The 22,869-nt window shown below is 49.2% G+C and overlaps 1 protein-coding gene across 4 annotated transcripts; it reads right to left on the minus strand.

The window, feature by feature from the left end:
* Positions 1 to 777: 777 nt before the first annotated feature.
* Positions 778 to 22,372, minus strand: LOC134425559 (SLAIN motif-containing protein-like). 4 transcript variants are annotated; one of them, XM_063170271.1, is made up of 9 exons: positions 22,247 to 22,372; positions 18,197 to 18,861; positions 9,914 to 10,047; positions 6,938 to 7,087; positions 4,565 to 4,705; positions 3,650 to 3,967; positions 2,768 to 2,905; positions 2,391 to 2,688; positions 778 to 1,799 (listed from the first exon to the last, which is right to left on the minus strand). In XM_063170271.1, the coding sequence occupies exons 2-9, from the start codon at positions 18,838 to 18,840 to the stop codon at positions 1,733 to 1,735; spliced, it is 1,890 nt and encodes a 629-aa protein (XP_063026341.1). In that variant the 5' UTR covers positions 18,841 to 18,861; positions 22,247 to 22,372; the 3' UTR covers positions 778 to 1,732. The 4 variants fall into 4 exon arrangements, with proteins under 4 accessions (XP_063026341.1, XP_063026343.1, XP_063026340.1 ...); XM_063170273.1 differs by lacking the exon at positions 6,938 to 7,087; XM_063170270.1 differs by having other exon boundaries at positions 2,391 to 2,905.
* Positions 22,373 to 22,869: the final 497 nt, after the last annotated feature.

A 22,869-nucleotide genomic window follows, 5' to 3' on the forward strand; every position in this document is an offset into this window, starting at 1 on the left:
AGAGGCTTTAACTGGGATGCAGCCTTCAACCAGTTGATATCTGACTCCTTCAGGAAGTTTCTGTTCTTCACCTACTGTCACATGTCCATGGAGGGGCAGCAGGGCTTGACTCAGGCAGTGCCTGGAAAATCCCCTTTGGAACACGGGGCACAGAAAAGGCAACAGGAGAAGCCCCCAGTAACAGAAATCACACAGATGTTGCTGCTCTTTCACCTTTCTGTGCCCTGGGAAGTCAGTGTGAGCTGGTCCAGCTGTGCCAGCAGGGAGAGGTCTCAGAAGAGAATGTTCTGGATGAGGGGAGAGCCTCAGCAGGGCAGTGCTGGCACCCCATGCAGCTTTATCAGGGTGGGAGGGACCCAGGGACACAGCAGCAGCTCCAGCTGAGCCTCCTGGGCCCCCTCTCTGCCCTGTGAGTGCTGCTGTGCCAGGCCTGGCCTGGCAGGGGCTGGGTGGTGGCACAGGAACCTCCTGGGCCCCTCACAGCACTGGGGGCACAACTGTCCCTTCCTCTTTTCCTGGATCACAAGAGATCCCTGTGGTGCAGAACTTCCCCTGTGCTGCTTCCTGCCTTTGCTTCTGCTCAGGCCACGTGTGGAGGTTTCAGAAATGGCAAAAACTGAGGGCCTTGTCCTGATCTCTGAGGAATCAAAGGTAAATCTCACTCCTTGCATCCTACCAGACTTTGCTGAGGCCCTGATTATCCTTGCAGAGCTCTTTTCTGTCAGGAGAGGCCTCGTTTGTGGCACAGAACTCAGTGTTGGAATAAAGCAGATCTAGTTCAGCACCATAACATTTTATTAAACTACACTATCAAAGTCACATTGATGGCAGGGAGAACATTGCTATCAGTGCATATTTCCTGGACTAAGACTGTATTTGTAGCATCCAGCACTTGCTGAGGAAAAGGACACTGGAACAGAATCCTTAAGAGACAGTAGAAAACTTCTACAAAAGTCAGGGCAGTTGGGAACCAGCTGAGATCTCCAACACTTCAAGACAAAGTTGTGAGGGAAGGGGATTTTTAAAAATTTACTCTTAAGTGGTGTTGAGCTGACTCAGCTGAGGTAAGGTGCTGGTGCCCAGCAGTTTTTAACTGGCATCCCTGTCCCTGCCTGTTCACACCCCACACAAATATTGTGTACTGCTCCTCATGACCTGTGCTGACACCTGGATACAACAGCTCAGTGTTCTACAGTTATAAAAACCTGCTGCAGCTCTAGACCAAACAATAAAAAGTAGCAGAAATACATTCTATACAGAAGTAAAAAAAAAACCAAAAAAAACCAACAAACCAAACCCAGTTGAATTCCAGACAAATATTAGAGTACATCAGGCTGGGTTTAAAAAGTTTCAAATCTAACACCTATGTCACTATTTCTACTCCCCATGAGCTCTGCCACAGCACCAGCTCAGAGCTGCTTCTGGCACTGAGGACACCCCAGCTCTGCAGCATCCCTGGGAGGGGATGGTGACACACCTTCCCCAGGGCTGCAGCTGGGGTGTGGATGAAATAAGGCTTTTCCAGTCTTCCTGGGAAGACTCAGGGTTCAGTGAAGGGTGGGAGCTGTGTGTCCCAGCCCCGGCTCCTGGCAGAGCAGAGGGAGGTGGGAGGTGTGGAGAGCACAGAATGAGGGATATGTACAGCAGTCTGCAGGGACAGGGGCTCGGGGCCTCTCCCAGTGAGGTCATGCCCAGCCAGCTGGGATCTGCTCCACAGAGGTGTCCTGGGCTCTCAGTAGCACCCATCCTTCCAGGAGTCGTCCTCGGGGGCCTGGGGGGTCTGTGCTGCCTGGAGGAACCTGAGGGGACAAAGTAACACATCAGGGACAGCTCCAGGAAAAGCCCTGTAGTGGACACAGGTTTGGGTTACCAGCATCCCCCTGCCATGGGTGAAGGGCTGCTGTCACACCCTGAGCATCAGCAAACACCAACTTGAGGCACTTTAAGAAATTCAGTGGCTGTTACTGGAATCTTAATCACTGATATCTGCCACGTTAACACTGTTGTGACTTCAGCCCATGACTGAGTCCAAGAGAAATATTTTTCCATGCAAATACAACTGAACACATGAAAAATAATCAGGTATGTAGAGTACTGATATAAATTAGGAGATTAAAAATTCCCTTTTTCATGTTTTTAAAGATTTCAATATAAGGCTCTAATAGGACATTAAAGATCAACAAGCACTGGTTGCTTATTAGTCTGGCATCAGTCATATCATAACAACTCAATCAATTTAATTTCCCTCAATAATGAATTGTAGCATAACAGCTGTTAAAAAACCAGCAGCAAGAACAAAAACTTTTAAGTGTTGTTACACCACTCCCCATGCTTCATGAACTTCATGGCATGCAGTTACAAAACGCCAAAGAGCTCTGCACCCCTCTCACCTCCTGGATGGGGGCGGCGCCTTTCCCTTGGGCACGGCCACCCCTGCCGCGCCCGGCCGCGCTTTCAGGGCAGAGCCTTTGGCCACGGTGACCATGGTGGAGCTTCTGGAAGTGCAACTGCTGCTGGGAGAGCCCGTGTGGAGCTGTGCCTTGCGCACGGGGGGGACGGGAGCCGTGTAGCTGCAGGGCTTCCCCACCTGCCGGCCGGGCAGCAGGGAGCCGGCCGCCTTGGGCTGGCGCCCCGTCAGCGGGGACTGCGCGGCCCCCGAGGAATACCTGAGCTTGCTGGGAGTCAGACCTGCAGGGACACAAGAGCACCTCTGAGGGCTGGCCAAAGGGAGAAGGGAGAGGAGGGCTGTGGGAGGTGTGGCACTGACCTGCTGACCGCTGCTGAGTCCTGGGGATGCGGCTGCTGGGCACCTGCAGGTCGGACTCCAGGCTGCGGCTGCCGCGCACGGCCTCGAGCGCGCGCAGGCTGCTGCGGGCCAGGTTGGGCATGCTGTGCCTCAGCTCCTCTGAAAACACACACAGCCTCAGCCCCCTGCTGCTGCTGCTCTGAGGCTCTGCAGAAACCCATGCACCTCAAAGCACAGTAGTCTGCACCTGGTTCTTAGCCTCCAGTAAATAGCAGTGATTTTGAGACCACAGGATAAGGAGGAGACCTTCAAGATGATCCCATCAACCCAGCACCACCATGATCACCCCTAAGTGCCACAGCCAGAGATGGTGACTCCACCACCTCCCAGAGCAACTCATTCCAAGGCCTGACTACTTCTGTAGGGAAACAATTGCTTCTAACACCTAACCTGGACCTCCCCTGGTGCAACTTCAGACATCTCCTCTTGTCCTTTCACTTGGGAAACAGCAGAAGAGACCAACCCCACCCAGCTGCATCCTCCTATCAGGAGCTGTAGAGAGCAGTAAGGTCTCCTCCGAGCGCGCTCTTCTCCAGACTGAACAACTGCAGCTCCCTCAGCCACTCCTGGTGCTCCAGCCCCATTCCCTTCTCTGGCCACACTCCAGTCCCTCAATGTCCTTTTTGTAGTGAGGAGCTCAGAACCGCACACAGCACTCGAGGTACGCCCAGCAGAGGGGGCAATCCTTGCCCTGGTCCCGTGGCCATCCTACTCTCGATCCAGCGCCTGTGTCCCTGTGCACCTCACACCCAGCACGGCCAGCTCCCTTCCTGCCCAGCCCGGAGCCCTGCGGGGGCATCCGTGTGTGCCAGAAGCCCCGTCCCCGGCTCAGCACGCCCTCACCTTCGCTGTTGGCGTACTTGAGGCGCTCCTGCATGGGGCTCTGCACCGCCCTGCGCGGGGCGCGCAGCCGCGAGGCCGCGGCCCGGCCCAGCTCGGCGCCCGAGGAGGGCGATTGGCAGCGCGGGGAGCTCAGCGGGGACGGCGAGTAGCGGTGGGCGCTGCGCAGAGACAGCGAGCAGTCGCAGTCGTCCTCGTCCTCCAGGCTGTAGGTGTCGAATTCCTGGTCGCTGTAGGTGCCGCGGCGCAGCGAGTGCAGGGAGGCGCTGGAGCTGCGGCGGGACACGGAGGCGGAGCTGGAGGCGCAGTCCTGCCGCAGGCCTGGGGACACGGGGGACATCACTGGGGACACGGGCAGCACCAATCCCAACAACGCACCCCCAACTCCAAAGCAATGCTTGGGTAGTGATTTGTTTCACTCTGGAAGGAGAGCCAGGTTAACACCTGTCCTCCCCGGAATCCATCAGCAGGAACAGCATCACCTGCATCAGCACTGCTTAATTACAGCACTGCTTAATTACAGCCCAGTTAACATTCAGGGGACCTGCAGTGCTCCCTAATCCCACCCACGACTGTGGACATTGCCAACAAGCTCCAGCAGGTTAAGTAGGTACAGGAGTCTAATCCACAGGAATGGCAGTCTCATTTAGAGGTTAAATCTTTTAGTTTAATTCATTCTGCACCCAGCAGCATTTCAAAGGTGGAAACAAAGATTTCAAGTCTGCCTCCCGTGAACACACACCTGCCTGGGTGGCATCTGGGTTATTTACAGCTTCTCACCAGATTATGCCTTTATTGAAGTTTTCCTGCCTGACAATATAGAAGCAACTTAAAAAAAAAAAAAACCAAAACATCAAAGCCAAATAAAACCCCCCAAAAAACCCCACCCACCACCCAAACCAACCAACCAAAACTTACTCTCTTCCTGCAGCCGTGCCATGACCTGGACATCAGTGAGGTCCTGCAGTTTGTAGCCCATGGAGATGGAGTCGTCCGAGGTGCTGAGCTCGCTGTCCACCGAGGACTGGGAGCTCAGGGCCGAGTGCATGCTCAGGTACCCTGGGGAGAGGGACACAAACCCAGTCACACACTCACAGACCCACCAGGAGCAGCAGGATCTATCCCAGGAATTCAGCAGTGCAGCTGGGAGCTGCAGGTCCAGCTGTGAGAAATAAGAATTTAGGAATTCCAACACTCAGTGTTTAACCTGCAGTTTTCAGGTGCTTTTCAAACAAGGAATGTGAGGCTGATTGGCAGGAAGCAGCCTGGTCAGTGCCCATGTAAGAAATTCATTTCACACCTGAACTTCACACCTGTGTTTCCCATGTCAGCACTTAGTTCTCTTCCAAGCTGGTAGAAGAAATCATGTTGGGAACCTGCTGCTTTTCCCTGCCTGCTGCATTTCAGCACAGCTGGAAAGGGCTGCTCAGCTTTGCTGGCAAATGGTTTATTTGAACATCAGGAGGTGCCCTGCCTTCAAATCTTCTCAGAACATGGCAGGAAAACTGTGAGCTTCAGGATGCTGCAGTAACACAGTGACACAAGTGTGGCTGTACCTTAAAGGTGCATCTGGGTGTGTGCTGCACAAATACACACTCCACGTCAGGATATTGCACTATAAAATCCCATTTCTTTCCTCCTGGTGTCAGGAAAAGACTGTAAGAGCTGAAATAAATCCATCCTGAGCTGGGCTTGCACCTGTAGGATGTGGTGGAAGGAAGAAGCACAGGTTTCCTGCTGTAATTAACAGCACATTCAACACTGATTAAAAATCCAGCTGGACCTTGAGACCAGCTTTCTAAAAGGCAAAACTCCCAATCCAACTTTGTTTAGTTTGGCTGTTGCATTTCAAATTGAAGGTCTAGTTAAAAATAGCCAAGGAGGGGAAAAATCTGCTCCTGCTTCCATCAGTAAAGCTGAGCTGATGATGGTTTTCAAACAGAAACCACATCTGGGCTTTGTCAAAGGGGCTGGTTTGGTTTTCAAGGGAAGTCAGTTAAACATTTTCCATTTGAAGGGTAGAAAAGCTGGTTTTTCTTGGAAATAAGGTAAGATTTGAGTCAGGCTGACAGAAAACTTTAAACTCATCTTAGCACCTGCCCAAGGCACAGGGAAGAGGCACCTGAGATGAAGTGAACTCATCATGCTCTGAAAGGACAGAGCCTGTCCTGGCCCTGCACATCTGCAGAAGCCAAAGACATTTTGGTTTTACTCATCAGGAGCTGCTTCTGGGTGAAAAGGTGCTCAGAGACCTGGATTGCCCCCCAAACTCATATGAAAAACAAGAAATTGCCTTAGAGATGTTTCCCTGCAGAACTCAGCTGGCAAAAATCCTCAGTCCTACGTGCATCCTTTTGTTTGCAAAACAGAGATAAGTGTTAATTTCTATTTACATAAAAAAATCAGAGCTCAAAAATAAACCTGCACCTGTGAAAACAGTCACAGGCAACCTTCTTCTTTTTTTCAGAGAGGGAAAAAAAGTTCATTTAACATCAAGTTTGGAGGCAGAGACTGTTAAACATGCTTTGTGTTTTGAAACATGCAAAGTAGGGTTTAGCAATTTCCACACAAAACAAACAAATAAGGACGAGTCCTTTGATAGCAGAGCCAGGAGGCAAAGCCTTTGTGCAGGGAACAGCAGGAACTGCACCAAGGATGCCAAATGGAGCTCCTGAAGGGGGTTCCTGCCTCCTCAGGCACAAGGAGGCTGCAGGCCACAGCATTTTGGAGGAGCTGCATTATCAGGCTCTAACAGGAGTCGTGGCTGAGCTGCCTCTAAGGTAGGGAATCTTCTCCACACACAATTAAGGCTGAAGGAAAACTTCTGGTATTTTGTTTTAGCTTCCCACTCAGGTAATTGAAGGTTTTACCCTGCAGGCTTTGCAGCCTTTTGTTCCCTGCATTAATCAATATTCCCAAGAGAAACCTTCCCCAGAAAACTGAATCCAAGTGACTCTATAAAGATCACATCTATACTCTACAACTTTATTCAAGAGCAATATATTTTTGCCCCAACAGAGCTGCTTTCTATTTTAAGCCACTTAAAATTAGTACAGTTTATAAATATATATATATATATAGGGAGAGAAAGTAGAGAAACCCAAACCAAGAAATAACCACAGGACATTTAGAATGCAAGGAGGTTTTCTCCCACACAAATGAAACCTGGGTGAGGAAGGGAGCAAACAAAAAGGGGAAAACACCACGAGTGGCCATGAGACCTTTTCCCTGTGCCAATCCCTACCCCTCCTTGCATTTTAAAGAGCCCAGTGCTGCAGTGCCATGCCATACCTGAGCTGCCACAGGTTAGTAGTGCTTTGTTAGTCGATTTGAGGTGCCCAGGAGAGTTTAGTGCATTGCTACAGGAGCCTGCCTCGGAATTCAGGTTATGTGCGCTGGGAGATGCCAGGGGGCTGCAATACAGGTTTTTCCATCTACTGGCTAGAAGGAAAAATACAAAAAAGCCACAAAGGTTAGCAAATTATTTTGGAAACAGAGAGCAAGATCAAGAACAGGATTAAATTCTGCAGCAGAGGTACTTGGAGCACAGCAGTGCCCAGTCCCCACTCGTGTCCTTTAACTGCTTTTGTCCCCTCTGAAGAACTCCAAGAGGAACTCCTGACAAACCTGGCTTTGAAAAAGCCACACATTTCACAAAGTTCCAGTGCTGGATGGATGACCAGTTCCACCAATATCTGCCACCTCCACACTCCCTTGTCACAGGGGGTCACAGACACATTTTATGAAAAATCCTTTCCTTAGGATTTTTCCTCCTGAGAAGCTGGGAGGCCTCAGGAACAAAATGCAAACATTGATTATCTGCTGCTGTGGAATGCAACAGGTGCATCTGGGATTGGTCTCATGGGGTTGTTTCTAATTAATGGCCAATCACAGTCAGCTGGCTTGGACAGAGAGCTGAGCCACAAACCTCTGTTATCATTCTTTCTTTTTCTATTCTTAGCCAGCCTTCTGATGAAATCCTTTCTTCTATTCTTTTAGTATAGTTTTAATATAATATATATGATAAAATAATCAATCAGCCTTCTGAAACATGGAGTCAGATCCTCATCTCTTCCCTCATCCTCAGACCCCTGTGCACACCATCACACCCCCTCATTTTAGAGAGCTTACTGAATTTATGTTACAAATGTGTTATTCTGAATTTTTGTGATAGAACCAAGACAGTGTTAAACCACAGAAATTATGCCAATCCAATAAAATAAAATATTAAAAACCAGCTCTTTGAATTAAACTCCTTCAGCTCACACACACTCACATGTTCACAAACCAACCAAAATAAGGCAGGTGGCAAAGCCAAGTGCCCCCGTCCTTACTGGAGGTGGAAACTTACTGGAGCAGCTACAACACTGAGGAAATTACTCACACCATGATCTGGAGATACTCAAGGTGCTGCTCAACTGCACACAGAACTCAGTTCTGCCTACTGTGAGAGTATCAGCTAAGAATATAATGAAGATTCATCATATTAAATTTTCTTGTTTTATTTCTCCCACAAATACTACCAGGTCAGACTAAGTACAACTGAAGCCTGATACATTTCAGAGAGGAAAGAGGTAATCAAAGAGATTTCATTCAAATTTCTAAGCACAGATGGTTTATGAAAGCAAATGAAGTTTGTTCTCAAAGTCTATTCAGTTATCTCCAATCAGGAATGCCAAGGTTAAACCCAAGAGCAGCCTGAGATCTCAAGCAGTGCCAAACACTGTTAGAATGAAAACTAAAATAACCCAAACCAACCCCCAAAGCAGCAACCTCAGACTCCAAACCACAGGGCTGGAATTGCTGGTTCAAGTGAAATCAGAATTTCTGCATTCCCATGGAGACAAACCCTGAGACAGCAACGTGGGGACCCAGCTGGGGCTGGATTCCAGAGCTCAGGGACATCCCTGAGCTTCCAAACAGTGATTCTCTCACAAGTGTCCCTCTCCACACACAGCTGCTGTGTCTGAACGTTCCTGAGTCCAGCTGGACAGAGGAGAGTGCAGCCCATGTCTGCAACAAACCTGCAGCCCATGTCTGCAATAAACCTGCAGCCCATGTCTGCAATAAACCTGCACACATGTCTGCAACCAACCTGCACCCATGTCTGCAACCAACCTGCACCCATGTCTGCAACCAACCTGCACCCATGTCTGCAACCAACCTGCAGCCATGTCTGCAACCAACCTGCACCCATGTCTGCAACCAACCTGCACCCATGTCTGCAACCAACCTGCACACGTCTGCAACCAACCTGCAGCCATGTCTGCAACCAACCTGCACACACGTCTGCAACAAACCTGCACACACGTCTGCAACAAACCTGCAGCCATGTCTGCAACCAACCTGCACACACGTCTGCAACAAACCTGCACCCATGTCTGCAACAAACCTGCATGCACGTCTGCAACAAACCTGCACACGTCTGCAACCAACCTGCACACACGTCTGCAATAAACCTGCAGCCGGTCCTGGCCAGGGGAGCTGCATGAGAGGGTGTCTAGAGAAGGTAAAAGGCAGTTCCTGATTCCTTTCCAAGCCCTCAGGGTCCAGGCTGTCAGGAGCTCAGTGTCCAGCCCACTTTACACAAACCTGAGGCCATTTGGGCTGACACAGGCAGGACATGCACCAGGTGCACTGCAGGTGATGCAGGACAGAGGTAGAGCAGAATAAATTCATTTTTGTCCTGTGAACTGCATCTGTTGTGAGAGCTGTCCCACCACTGAAAGCCCAGGTGGAAAAGCAAAGCCCCAAAGCCAGACCAGAACACTGCCTGTGATCTGAGATGTCCCCACTGCACACAACATTCCAGGGTTTCACTTCAGGCAGCTGAAATCAGAGATTTCCCCTCAGGATTAACACAACCCACAGCTGGAAATGCTTTTAGGGGATGATAAACTGGAGGAAAAACTTGATTTCCAAGTGACACCATTTCTTCAAGTTTAATATTTCATTGTTGTAAGCTTTGAGCAGCAGCAATTTCTTCAGCCAGGTAAGAGCAGCTGGGAAGATCCAGCAGGAATATCCAGAGGAGGAACCATCACCACTAGGAACACTCAGCACCAGGAAGAAGCTGCAAGAACAGTTTGCCCTGGTTCCCACTCCCCAGCAGCACATTTGTTCCTCTACACATTTCTTACATTCAAAAATGTTTAAATATTAACAGAACTTAAAAATTCAAGAGCCTGACAACACTAAGCTCAGTTTTCCTGCTCAGAATGAGCTTTGCAAGGGAGCCCAGAGCAGCAGAGGCTGCAGCTGCCCTACCTTGGTCCAGCCTGTTGATGAGGGTTCTGCAGGCAGCCTCAATCTCGGGGCTGGGGTTATCCAGCACCTGCCGGCACCACTTCAGAGGAGAGGCTGTTTTCTCATCCATGGATTTCCTTGGAGACACATAGAGCCTTTGCAAGGATTCAAAGGAGAAGGAAGAAATGCTGGTTAATTCAAAGCACACAGCTACCAAAGTGCCATTTGCTAGAGTGCAGCCATGAGGAACCAAATAAAAAAATTTAGTTGCCCGAATTTAAAAATTCCCCAAATTACCAATTACCAGTTACCCAAGTTAAAAAAATTCAGGTTTAAATAGCATATTGACTCAGAAAGAAAATTTACTGTCACAAAAGGAAAATCAATGGCTTTACAGAGAAACCCACAGGCTCTGCAAGGCAAGGTGCCATCCTAGGCTGTTGTAACAATTGTTGGAATACTCACCTGTCTCTCCCTCCACTCCCCTCTTCCAAAACATCCCCTCTCAGAGGCAGTGAGGGAGTGAGGTGCTCCTAACTTGAGCTGCAGGGTGTTGTGGTTTTGGTTTAAAACCCTTTGGATGTGCCCTCCCAGGCAGCCAAAGGTGCATTCCCAGATTCCAGGGATAAACCCCTGCACTGGAGGGCTCAGACATTGCCAGACAGGCAGAAGTGTGGCTGTGCTTTATCTTCCCTGCAATGTCAGATCAATTCTCCTCCAGCCTGAGTGTCTGCCACATCTCTGACACCCCCATTGCTCTGCATGGACACTCAGGATCAGATTTATTAACCCTAAACTCCTGGATTATTTACAAGGGATTGGGTGGAAAGCAGCATCTTCACCAGATTTCCCAAGCAGAACATTGCTCTGTGGAAAGGTCAAAGCTGGAAGAGCCTTTGCTATAAAAGCAACTCAAGTATTTTACTTACACATCCCACATTTGTATTTTTAAAAGGAAAAAGCAGTTCCCTGTTTTTTAATGTTTTTGCTGTTCAGCAACACACTCAAAACCTGTAAGGGGAAAAAATCAGTGCTCTGCACTTCCAAAAGTGAAGCTGTTTTTAATTCTTGCAGATCACTTGGAGAATACCCTGGTGCAGAGGGCAGTGAGACTTCAACCTAGATCTGGAGCTGATGGTCCTCAAGGTGCCAGGCAGCCCAAATCCTTCTGGGATTCTGTGATTTGTGCACATTAGGTTTGGGTCTCAGGTTCCCCCTCTCCTGAGGCTCTGAGGAGCTGCTGGCAGAGCCCTCAGCTGCTCCCTCTGCACTGGAAAATCCCCAGCAGCAGCTCCAGGAGCTCTCCCATGCACACAATGCCACAACTGCTGCTTTCCCACCAGCACCTCCCTCTCCTGTGCTCCTTCACCTCAGCAACTGCTCCCAGGTGACACAGAAAACACCCAGAGCCACACCTGAACATTTATGGTGTTCCCAAAGCTGGCCCCACTGATACATCCAGAGAATTTCACCTTCCTCAGGCCAAATTCCAGTATTTAAGCATAAAGTAACCCTGGTGGTGGAGTTAAGATTTCAAGAGGTGTCTGCCTGTGCTTCAGTTGCCTCCTATCCTCTTTCTCCCAACCTTTGCCACTCCTGCAGCAAGGTACACAGAGCCTTTTGCTCCAATTATTCACTCTCTCACAGCCAGCTCAGATCCAACCCACAGAACACTGATTTCCTCAACAAAGCTGCTGTAAATCAGCAGGAATGTCAGTCATTATCCCACTCCTTCTTGAAAACCTGGGATTAAAATACAGAGAAACACTGTGGGACTCTCAGCTGTCAGGTGTCCTGGCTGTAACACCAACACCTGGCCAAGACAGAATATATATTTAAATGGGGTATTTAAAATATTGTACAGGTCTGCCTGACCTACTGCCCTGGCTCCTGTCCTGACCCTGATCCAGGCAGGGATAACAGGGAATGCAGAAAGCAAACCTGGCAGGTTTTGGGGCTGTGAGATGGAGCACCACTGCATGCAACAGCTCTCAAAACACTGTTTGTTACCTGCAGACAACATTATTCCCTATTTTTGACACACCACTCCTGCCTCTGGCCAGAGCCAGCTTTTCCAGAGAATAAACTCAGCCTCTTCAGTCACAACTCACACAGGAGCTTTTCCCCACCAAGGTTTACACAAAGCCAAATGCAAATAAAAAAAAATCCAAAGGCTAATTTGTTATTGATAAAATAAACACTGAGGAATGAATGCAAATATTCCTGAGTCTCCAAAGGTACCTCTCAGGGCAGATCCCCCCAGCCAATCCTGCTGCATTTGTGCATGGATAAATGAACATTACAAGCACTCAAATCCAATCAAAGCCAGGAAGCAAAGTGCTCCCTCTCCCTGGATTTACTGCACAGCTCAGACCACAAAAGGAGCAGTAAAACCATCAGACAAAAAAGAGGCCAACAGCCTCCTCAGGGCAGGTCAGGCTGCTCTGCTCATATTCCAGGTTCAGGGAGAGAATCCTGCCCTGCTCCCATCCCAGCTGAGGATGGCAACCCTTGTTTGCCTGGCAGAGCCTTTCCCACATGGAGCAAAGCTCTGGAATCTTCTGGGCTCTGCCAGAGAACTCTGATTTTTCCTCTGACAAATCCATTGGCAAGAGAAGCTCTCACCATTTCCCCAAACCCAATTAAGTGAACACAGCTCAATTCTTCAGAGCACTGAGATTCAACTTAGTTTCAAACAAAAGGAATTCTGGTTTGATTTCACAGCACCAGGGTTCCCATTTTCCTTCTGCAGGAGCTTTGGGAAGGGCTCAGCACCCTGACTCCTCCAAAGGTGCAGGCACAGCACTCAGCTAAAAGCACCAACCCCTCCAATATGTCAATGTGAGTATTTCTCTGGCATATTAAGAGCCAGAAGTCACCTTTTCCTAGGCTCAGGAAAGCCCAGTGACCAGGGTCACCCACCAGAGGCTGACCTAACCCAGCCTCACATCCAGGCAGCTAAAACCTTGGAAAAGGGGGGTGTGAAAAGCTAAAAACTCTTGGCTTTGTTTAAAAACACTCAGAATTTTTCTTTCTGGTACTTTCAGCCTCCAGGCTGTTTGATTTGCCAGGTGAGCACTGAATCCCAGAAGCACTGGAAAAGCAGGAGGCAGCCCAGAGTCAGAGCCCTGCTCAGAACCAAACCTTACCCTGCAGTCTGCTCCTCAGCTCAGCACTTTGGGTGTTCTCTCTAAACGTCTCTGAATGTTTTCTTTTGTCAAATTGCAAATGAAAATTGGTTATTTAGATACTTACAAGGCCTCATGCAAAATGCACGAAGTAAACATTTGGGCAAATATTCCCAGTTTGATGTATTGGGGGTTTGTTGTATAAATTATTAAATACAAATGAGATTTTATTCATCTTCTGAGAGGAAACCCTTCAATAATAAAGATTCTTTACTTTCTGCTTACTAATGTTTGTGTTTACCCTGTAAAACAGAGTACCTTGTGACAAACATAGGAATTTTTCTTCCATTAAATTGCAGCCATTCACAAATAAATTTCTGATACACTCTGTACTTTATTCTGACATAACCCAGAGCACTAAAACCAAGGAATATTCCAGAGATACTACTTCCCTTATGGAATCAATGTCACAGAAGGATTTACAGCAGTTAATGGCCACTGTTGTTGGATTTTGAAATTCCTGCTTTCAAAAACCCAAACCCCAAGAATGCAGGAAACACAACAATTTTCTCAACTTGCACAATGCACCAAGAAAAAGCATTCTCACACTGAAAAACTGATCAGAGCAGCTCTAAGAGTCAAATCCTGGGAATTTTAGATCCAGCAGAAATGTATAAATTGTAAGAGCAGAATTGAGGCTGCAGAAGGCTCTAGAAGCAGTGCATTAGGAAATGAAACTGAGCATGAAGCAAAGGCCTTTTCTGAAGACACAGCCTGGGTTATTATCCATCTTCCAAAGCACTTGGCACCAGTGGCTGCAGCAGCTCCAAAAATGGCAATCACTGCACTGATCTGCAGACCTGTGAGTTACACACAACACTGCAAGGAGGAGACCTCAACCAGCTGAAAGGGTTTAGAACAATCCAGGTGTATGAGATACACCTCCTCCAAGTGCTAAAAGGCAGCTGAATTCCTCTCCAATCATGGATTTCAAACAGGTAATACATTCATTTTCCTTTCCTTTGCATATCAGACTTCAGAGAGTTGATTTTCAGATTTAGTACTCTGCTTATGCTGTGCTAATCTCAAATCTAAACACTCCTGCTGAACAGAAATCCTAACACAGACAAGACTGGAGTAGAAAGCCACAGTGAAACAATAATATCCAGGTTCTGAAATGACAGAAATGTAAAAGGGAAAATCCTGTGGAGAACACTCCACACAAAAACATTCTGCTGCTAGCCCAAGGAGAGGACTGAGCTTTATTCCCAAGAAATTGCAAAGAGAGGAATAAATGACACTGCAAAGACACTTTCTCATGTCTATTTAGGGACTAATCCTGCTGAACAAAACACCAAAAATCAGTCCCCAAGCCAGAGCAGCTCCAAAGTTAAATGAATCTCCTGACCCAGCCAGCAGCCCACAGTGATGACAAGGCAGCTCCAGAGTGCTGCTGTGAATGAACACACACAGACAGACAGACAGAGACACAGACTGACACACAGACTCCCCTGCTCCCCACCTCTCTGGCATTGAGGATTTCCCTGCCCACCCCTCGTGTCACAGCAATGAGAGGAGCAGGAGGCACAGCCCGGAGCACTCCCAGCCCCAGCCAGGCTCTGTCCCGGCCAGGCCGAGCTCTGCACGCGGTGTCGCCACCAGCAGGTTCTGCCACCAGGGGCGGGCTGGGGACACTCCCACAGAGCTGCACGGGGCTCTGAGGCAGCTCCTGCACCCAGGGATGTCCCAGCAGGGCAGGGGTCACCCAGCACAAGGAACACTCACCTCAAACAGGAAAGGTTTGGAGAAGTCACTTGTGCATTATTTAATGCAACAGGGATAAAAACACCTGATAAAATGATCGGGCTGAGAGAACAGGACCTTGCAAATTGCTGTTTCTAAATTGTGCAGATCTTGTCAGCAGCACCCTGTGGCCAGGAGAGATCCCAGGGAAGCTACAGCACAGCTGTGAAGGGTGTAAATGGATTGCACAGACACTCTGTAAGTAACCTTCTCCCCCAGGCTGCAGGCACTGGGAGAATTCCTGGATTTTGTGCAGCATCATATCCTCACTTGGATATGAAACTTTCCCTCACTTCCCCAGAATTTCTCTCCCTATCTCTGATGGTACAAGAAGCAATGATTTCCTCCAGTACACAGAATTAAAGACTTAAACATGGATATAGAAGAAGGTGACTGGGCACAGAGCTAAGGCTGAGACTGCACACCCAGGAAAGTCCTGCAGTGGCATTTCTGAGAGCACAGCACGCTCCTGCTCCTGCAAACACCAATGCAAGGACACCCCACTTGCTGTGCTGAGCACGGATCCAGGCAGAGACAACTCAACACTGAGGAGAAGATAGCATGACCCAGTTTCAGCTGAGAAAGAGACTTTTGGAATGAGAGCAGCAACTCAGGGATTCACCTGAGTGCCAGGGATTCCTTCCATGGAAAAACCCCAGCATGACAAACACTGGGGAACACAACCAGTGCAAGGCTATCAGCAGAAGATCTGCTTGTTCCCTGGGTAAGGGGGAATTTGGATAAAACCCTCCCAAAACAGCTCAGGAGCTGCCCTGTGCTGGAGTCCATCACTGAGCTGCTCAGTGCCAGGGCCCAGCTCCATGTCCCTGCTCTCCAGGATATTTACAATTTTGAGCAGCTATTTGAGAAAGGGAGCTGAGGGAGCAGCCAAGGCCAGGCAGGCCAGGGCAGAGTTACAGCAGCTGGGAGTGGGCTCTGCCTCGGGTTTCACACAGCTCCAAACACACCCTCAGAGCTGCTGAACAGGAGAGCTGCACACACACTGCTGACACTTCCAGATGAATAAAGAGAACAATTCAAAATAGAGACAGGACTGAGACTCCATCTGCACCTGCAGAGAACAGCAAGAAGGATGTACAATATTTTAAAAAGGACTACAAATACACAATCCTGCCTTGGGTTTCACACAGCTCCAAACACACCCTCAGAGCTGCTGGACAGGAGAGCTGCACAGACACTGCTGACACTTCCAGCTGAATAAAGAAAATAATTTCAAAATAGAGAAGGGACTGAGACTCCACCTGCACCTGCAGAGAACAGTAAGAAATCCTTCTCCAGTCCATCCTCCTTCCAGGAAAGAAGGATGTACAATATTTTAAAAAGGACTGCAAATACACAATCCTGCCTTGGGTTTCACACAGCTCCAAACACACCCTCAGAGCTGCTGAACAGGAGAGCTGCACAGACACTGCTGACACTTCCAGATGAATAAAGAGAACAATTCCAAAACAGAGAAGGGACTGAGACTCCACCTGCACAGCAAGAAACCCTCTGACAGTCCATCCTCCTTCCAGGGAAGAAAGATGTACAATATTTTAAAAAGGATTGCAAATACACAATCCACTCAGCTATTCCCTCTGGATTTGCTCAATTCAGGCAGCACTAAATTCCCCCCATCAGCAGAGCCACCTTGTTGGAGCTGATCCTAAATTCACAGAGAATTAAAGGAATTTGTTGGGTTTTCTTGTTTGCGTTAAGAAAACCCTCCCTCCCCTGCAAGCACTTTACTGGTTCTTGCTGTGGGAAAGCACAAACACCTGCAGGGGCTGAGTGTGGGATGTGTTTATGGAGACAGTTTGGGATATCTGGCAGTGAGCACAGGCACTATTGATTGTACACAGGATTCATTCCCCACTTTCAGAACAAGACGCCACCACTAAAAGCAGCTTCCTGTTTCAGCAGGTTTGTTTGACAAGAGGAAAGGGGCACAGATGGAAGGGATGCAGCACAATCAAAGATAATTTATGGAAGCAGCACATGCACAAGTGCTCTGGATCACCACCCTTATCCAGCTCCTCAGGGGCCTCTTTGTCACAGGTTACCCTGTTCCAACCAAATCTGACATAAAACAGAGCTAACAAAGCACAAGGATCTTACAAGGTGCAGAGTGAAGGGTACCTGGGGAAGAAGGGCCTCACCAGGCACCAACTGAAGGAAAGGTCAAAGAACAGAACTCCTGAGCACAGAATCTCTCCTGATTCACTGGGCAGCATCCCCTGCCTGGATAAATCCCAGCCTCAACAGAATTTGAAGACTCTCCCTGTCACAAGCTCTATAAATGTGAATATAAACCTGGCTGCTCCCATTAGCATGGAAATAATAAAGCCAGTCTTCCATATGTAACCTGTTAAATATATTCACTTATTTATTTATAGGAAATCTGCTCAAAATGCTATTTGGGTATATTGAAGAGTTCCAGTGATCAAGCATTTGGGTATTAAAAGTACACTTGCAAAGAAAAAAAATCCTGTTTTAAATGTAACCTCAAATTCAGGCTGGAGCTGATGCCATGACCTCATTGAGCTCCACTCCATTAACAAAAACTTCACCTTCCCTTCTAACAGCTAATGAATGTTTGGAGCTGAAGGTTTGGTTTGTGTTCAGCAGCCCTGTCCTTGCTGCCAGATTAATCTGGCTACACAAATTTGAAACCCAATTTGCAGAGCCCTGAGGCTCTTCCTTCCTTGCAAATTAACAACTCTGGGTAAAATCTCAAGTCCCAGCTATTGCAGGAGCTGGAATCAGCCTTAAATTTTACATTTCCCTTGCCCTTCCAAAGGTTGTTAATGTACTGATTCATAAAACAAGTTCTAAACAAGGCTGGGGGTGGAGGGGAGAGTCCCAGAGAGTTGGGTCAGTTGAGGATTACATCATTGATCTGGTTCAGTTCATGTCTCTGAACAAAAGAGGTGCTTAACTGGAAAGAAACAGCCTCCAGGAGCTGGGAATGGTTTGTCTCCTCAGGTCCTAGCAAAAGCCACAAATTCCAGATGGTCAAAGGATTCCTATTGACAAAATTGTTATTAAAATATGGTATTTGACAGTTGTGCACAAGGTTTAAAAGGTGCATTATTCATTTATCTGCATGTGCTATATATAACTGAACTTAGAGGGAAAGGAAGCTGCAGCAGTGGCTGGAAGGAAGGGGGAAAAATCAGCACCTACAGGTAAACTTATTTTTTAAAACATAATAGTCTGGCACAATGGACATAAGAATAAGAACAGTCACTAATGAGAACTGCATTCTTGCTGCTAAAAATCCAAGTCCTGTACAGAAATCAGTTTACAGCTTTAAAGGAATTGCTCACCTAACCACAGCACATCCCTCTCCCCCAGGCCTGGGGGTACCTACCAGCAATCCTCCTCTTCGGGGCCGTTTTCCAGTTCTAACACTTTGACTTCATCCAGATCCGCGTGACTGGGGAGCCCCTCTAGGTCTGCACCCTTTTCACTGGGGTTCTGTTCGTGGGCTGCAGCTGGGGGGTGGATCCCTGCCATGAGCAGGCTGCCCAGCAGCTCGGCGCTGGCACTCGTGTCCACGGGCGAGGGACACTGGCCATTGCTGTGGCTCTGCCCCCCATTGGGAGACACCTCCTCAGGAGCACTGTTGTATTGCACCGGGGCATCCAGGGCTCTCCTGAACTTGTTCTCCCCTTCCTCCCGCCTCATCTTGCTCAGCTGGCTGCGCAGATCCGCCATCAGCTGCAGCTCCTGCTGCTCGGCCATGGCGTTGATGCTGTTGTTGATCTCCATCCCGGTGAGGTTGTCCACCCCGGCACGGATGTCCCCGGGCACGTTTGTCCCCAGCAGGGTCCTGCCGTGCTGACTGTCCAGCTCCAGCCTGCGCACCAGCTCGCGCAGCTTGCGCACCTCGGGGCCCACCGGCTCCTCGGGGGGCTCCGGGCCCATGGCCGAGGGCTCGGGGGCGTCCCTGCCCAGGGCCGGCTCCAGCGCGGGGTCCTGCTGGATCAGGGGGGCGTTCCCGGGCACCACCATCCTCCAGGGCAGCAGCTGGCACTGCAGGGCACCAAACACAGCTCAGAGCCACGAGAGATTCAGCAAATGGAATTCACACTGAGAATTCTGGCGTTTCTGATTACACTGGGGTGCACCAAACACAGCTCAGAGCCACGAGAGATTCAGCAAATGGAATTCACACTGAGAATTCTGGCGTTTCTAATTACACTGGGGTGCACCAAACACAGCACAGAGCCAAGAGAGATTCAGCAAATGGAATTCACACTGAAAATTCTGGCGTTTCTAATTACACTGGGGTGCACCAAACACAGCACAGAGCCAAGAGAGATTTAGGAAAAAGGAATTCACACTGAAAATTCTGGCTTTGCTAACTACACTGCAAGGCACCAAACACAGCTCAGAGCCAAGGAGAGATTCAGCAAATGGAATTCACACTGAGAATTCTGGCGTTTCTAACTACACTGGGGTGCACCAAACACAGCTCAGAGCTGCGAGAGATTTAGCCAATGGAATTAGACACCAAAAATTCTGGCATTTCTGATTACACTGCAAGGCACCAAACACAGCTCAGAGCCAAGGAGAGATTTAGGAAAGAGGAATTCACACTGAAAATTCTGGCGTTTCTAATTACACTGGGGTGCACCAAACACAGCTCAGAGCCAAGAGAGATTTAGGAAACAGGAATTCACACTGAAAATTCTGGATTTTCTAACTACACTGGGGTGCACCAAACACAGCACAGAGCTGCGAGAGATTTAGGAAAGAGGAACTCACACTGAAAATTCTGGCTTTTCTAATTACACTGGGGTGCACCAAACACAGCACAGCCACAAGAGCTTTAGCCAAAAGGAATTCACACTGAAAATTCTGGCTTTTCTAACTACACTGGGGTGTACCAAACAGCACAGAGCCGTGAGAGCTCTAGGCAAACAGAATTACACACCAAAAATTCTGGCTTTTCTAATTACACTGGGGTGGAAAGTGTCTGAATTTCATCCAAACCCAACAAGAATGACTTAAATTAGGGTGGAACATTGAAAAGCCCACAAATTCCTCTTTCTGAACTGCACCTGTTCTGCTACCAATGAGTTTAAGAGAAGGAAGCTGATTTAATCCCCCACAATAGTTTAGTTTCCATCTGTTTACCAACAAAATACTTGATGGAGCAAAGTCAGGAAACATCATTAGCAAGGTGCTGACGTCAGACAACAACAGTGTCAAGAAAATGGTGAAAACATCCTTTGTTCATTACCAGGCTTATCCTGGAAAAGCAGAAAAAACTTGGAAAAATTTCTCTATCACCTTATGCCAAAGTAACAACAGGAACTGCAGTTACTGTGGTACATGAAAATAAGTTCAAGTAATGATTTTACTGGTGTGTTTTCCTGTTAAAATTGAAAAGAGAGTGGTGCAAATAGGGAAAAATAATAAAAAAAAAAAAACAGCTTAAGATTACACACTCCACTAAGCCAAAAAACCATAAAGTGCATTTCACACTGGTTTTACAACATGAGCAAACACTGCTTTTCCCCTGCACTTGATTTACGTGAGTTCTCAGTTTCACTGGGCACATTCATTTCCAAACTGACTCTTCACTGAAAACCCCCAATACTGAAAATCCCTTAATTAACGGTCCACGGAGTAGTAAAACAAAAAAAAGGTTAAAAAAAGGGTTAAAAGTAAAAAAAAAAAGGGTTAAAAGTCAGAAATCCTCTCTGTTTTGCAGGAGGGCAAACTGACTGAGAGAAGAGGGAGTGAGTCAACACAGCCAATTCAAAGTTGAAAAATTGATGCACTTGTTACAACTGCAATCAAACCCTGACTTTTTGTGGCTGTGGATTTCTTCCCCCTCCCTCTGCTGTCTGAAAATGTCATCTGTTTTTAAGTGACAGCGGGAAAAGGAAACCACAAAAACTCAGTGTCACACAAAGCAAGGTGACAAACAGACACTGCCATAGGTACCTCAGCATCTCTCGATTATTTAGGCACTTGTAACAGCAACAGCTTGGTACATTTCTTTAAAAATACATTTTGTTTTGTTGGGGTTTTTTAAATTTATTTTTATTATTATTTTGGTCCTCTACCTGCAAGATTTTCAACTTCCACTCAATTTAATAAAAAAAATACAAACAGCCCTTAGGAAGAGCTGTGAGGAACAGAGCACACCTTCCACCCATATTGCAAACCTGTGCCTGCAAGCAGCACTGCTGAAGGCATTTTGGCTTAGGGAAATTTACTGTGGAGTTACCAAGCAATCCCATTCCCACCCAAGTGCCAGCTTCAAAAAGCTCCTCACGTGGATTCCCACTCCTCCAAAGCCACAGGATCCCCTCGGGTGTGATTTCCAAGGAGATCTCCGAGGAAGGGGCAGTGTGATTCCCAGAGATATCCCAAAGCTCAGCAGCTCTGAGGATGCACCAGTGGAGCGTTCCACGAGTTCCACTGACCAAGCAAAACAGCGGCTCAAGGAGGGAATTAAGGAGACGGGTCACCCAAAAAATCCGTTTCCTTTCAAGAGTCAGGAGCTGGAAAAAAACCTCACGTGAGGGAAAAAAACACACGTTGAGGGGGGAAGATCAGCTGAAAAGCGTTCAGTCTTTCCCCACAACCACTAAGCCTAAAAACCACCCAAAAAAACAAAACCCCGCAAAGACATGCGGGGGAAGAGATACAAACCTGTGAAAGTTAATTTCATCGTGTAACGGGGGGGAGGAAATAAAACACGTTTGGAAGAAGGCAAAAAGGCGGCAGCCGTGAGCGGGTCGGAGACAATAATTCGGAGTTTGCCGAGCAGACATCCGGGTGTCTCAGCGAGGGTAACGGTCCCCTCACCCCGCGGCGGCCAGGCCGGGGCTCGGAGCGCTCCGAGGGCTGCGGGGGCCGGCAAGGGCGAGCAAAGGGACTGTGGAGGGGCTGCCGTGGGGCTGGGGGGGTTTTAGGGGCAATGACGGCCATGGGGCTCACGGGGAGTGCAGGCTCTGGAGAGGCTCTCGGGGGCTCTGAGAAGCAGGGGGAGGCTATGAGGGGGCTCTGAGAAGCAGGGGGAGGCTGTGAAGGGGCTCTGATGGCCATGGGACTGCACGGGGGGTTCTGGGGAGCCGTGGGGCTTGAAGAGCTGGAGGGGAGGCTGTGAGGGGGCTGCGGGGCTGTGATGGCCATGAGCGCTGTGAGGGCTCTGAGAGGCCGGGGGGTTGTGATGGCCGGGGGGCTGTGGGAGCTCCGTGCAGCTCCGAGAGCCGGGGGGTGAGGCAAGGGACGGGCTGAGGCTCTGGGGCGGGCTCTGAGCGCGCTCCCATGGCCGCGATGGGGGAGCGCGCTGTGCGGCACCGGCGGACGCGACCCCCGCGGGGGGCACGGGCGCGGCCGGTCCGCACCGAGCGCGGCAGAGCCGAGCGCAGCGGGCACCTCCCCCCTCGGACGGTACCTGGATGGATGAATGGACAGACGGCCGGACAGGCGGATGGCAGTCGGTCGGAGGGCGGGCGCCCGCCCGGTCGGTGCCGGTGCCGCCTTTCTCCGGCGGCTCAGCCCGGCCCGCGAACGGCGGGAGGCGCCGCCCCCGCCCCTGTGTGGGGAACGGGGGATGGGGGCGCTGCGCCTGCGCGGGGCCGCCTCAGGCGGCGGCGGGCGGGGGGCGGCACCGGGAGCGAGCGCGGGCAGCCCCGGTGAGGGGAGCGGGAGTGAGGGGAGAGGGCGGGCCAGGGCACGGGGGAAAGGAAGTGAGGGGGAATGGCGGTGAGAAGGGGAAAAAGGGGATGGGTGTGGGGGAAAGCGGGGAGTGATGATGGGAAGGAAGTGAGCGGAGTGAGGGGGATGCGGACGTGAGTGAGGAGGAAAAGGGATGGATGAGGGAAATGGGGGTTAATGAGGGGGAAAGGGGGGAGTGGAGGGAAAAGGGTTAAAAGGGGAAAAGGGACTGAGAGGGAAAGGGGTAAGTGATGGCAGAAAGGGGGCAGGTGAGGGGGAAAGAGACGAGTGAGGGTGAAAGGAGAATGGAATGGGTGAGGGAGGAAAGGCAATTAGAGCAGGTGAGGGAAGAAGGGGAGT

Source organism: Melospiza melodia, chromosome 16 (assembly GCF_035770615.1).
Source record: "Melospiza melodia melodia isolate bMelMel2 chromosome 16, bMelMel2.pri, whole genome shotgun sequence".
Taxonomy (NCBI): Eukaryota; Metazoa; Chordata; class Aves; order Passeriformes; family Passerellidae; genus Melospiza; species Melospiza melodia.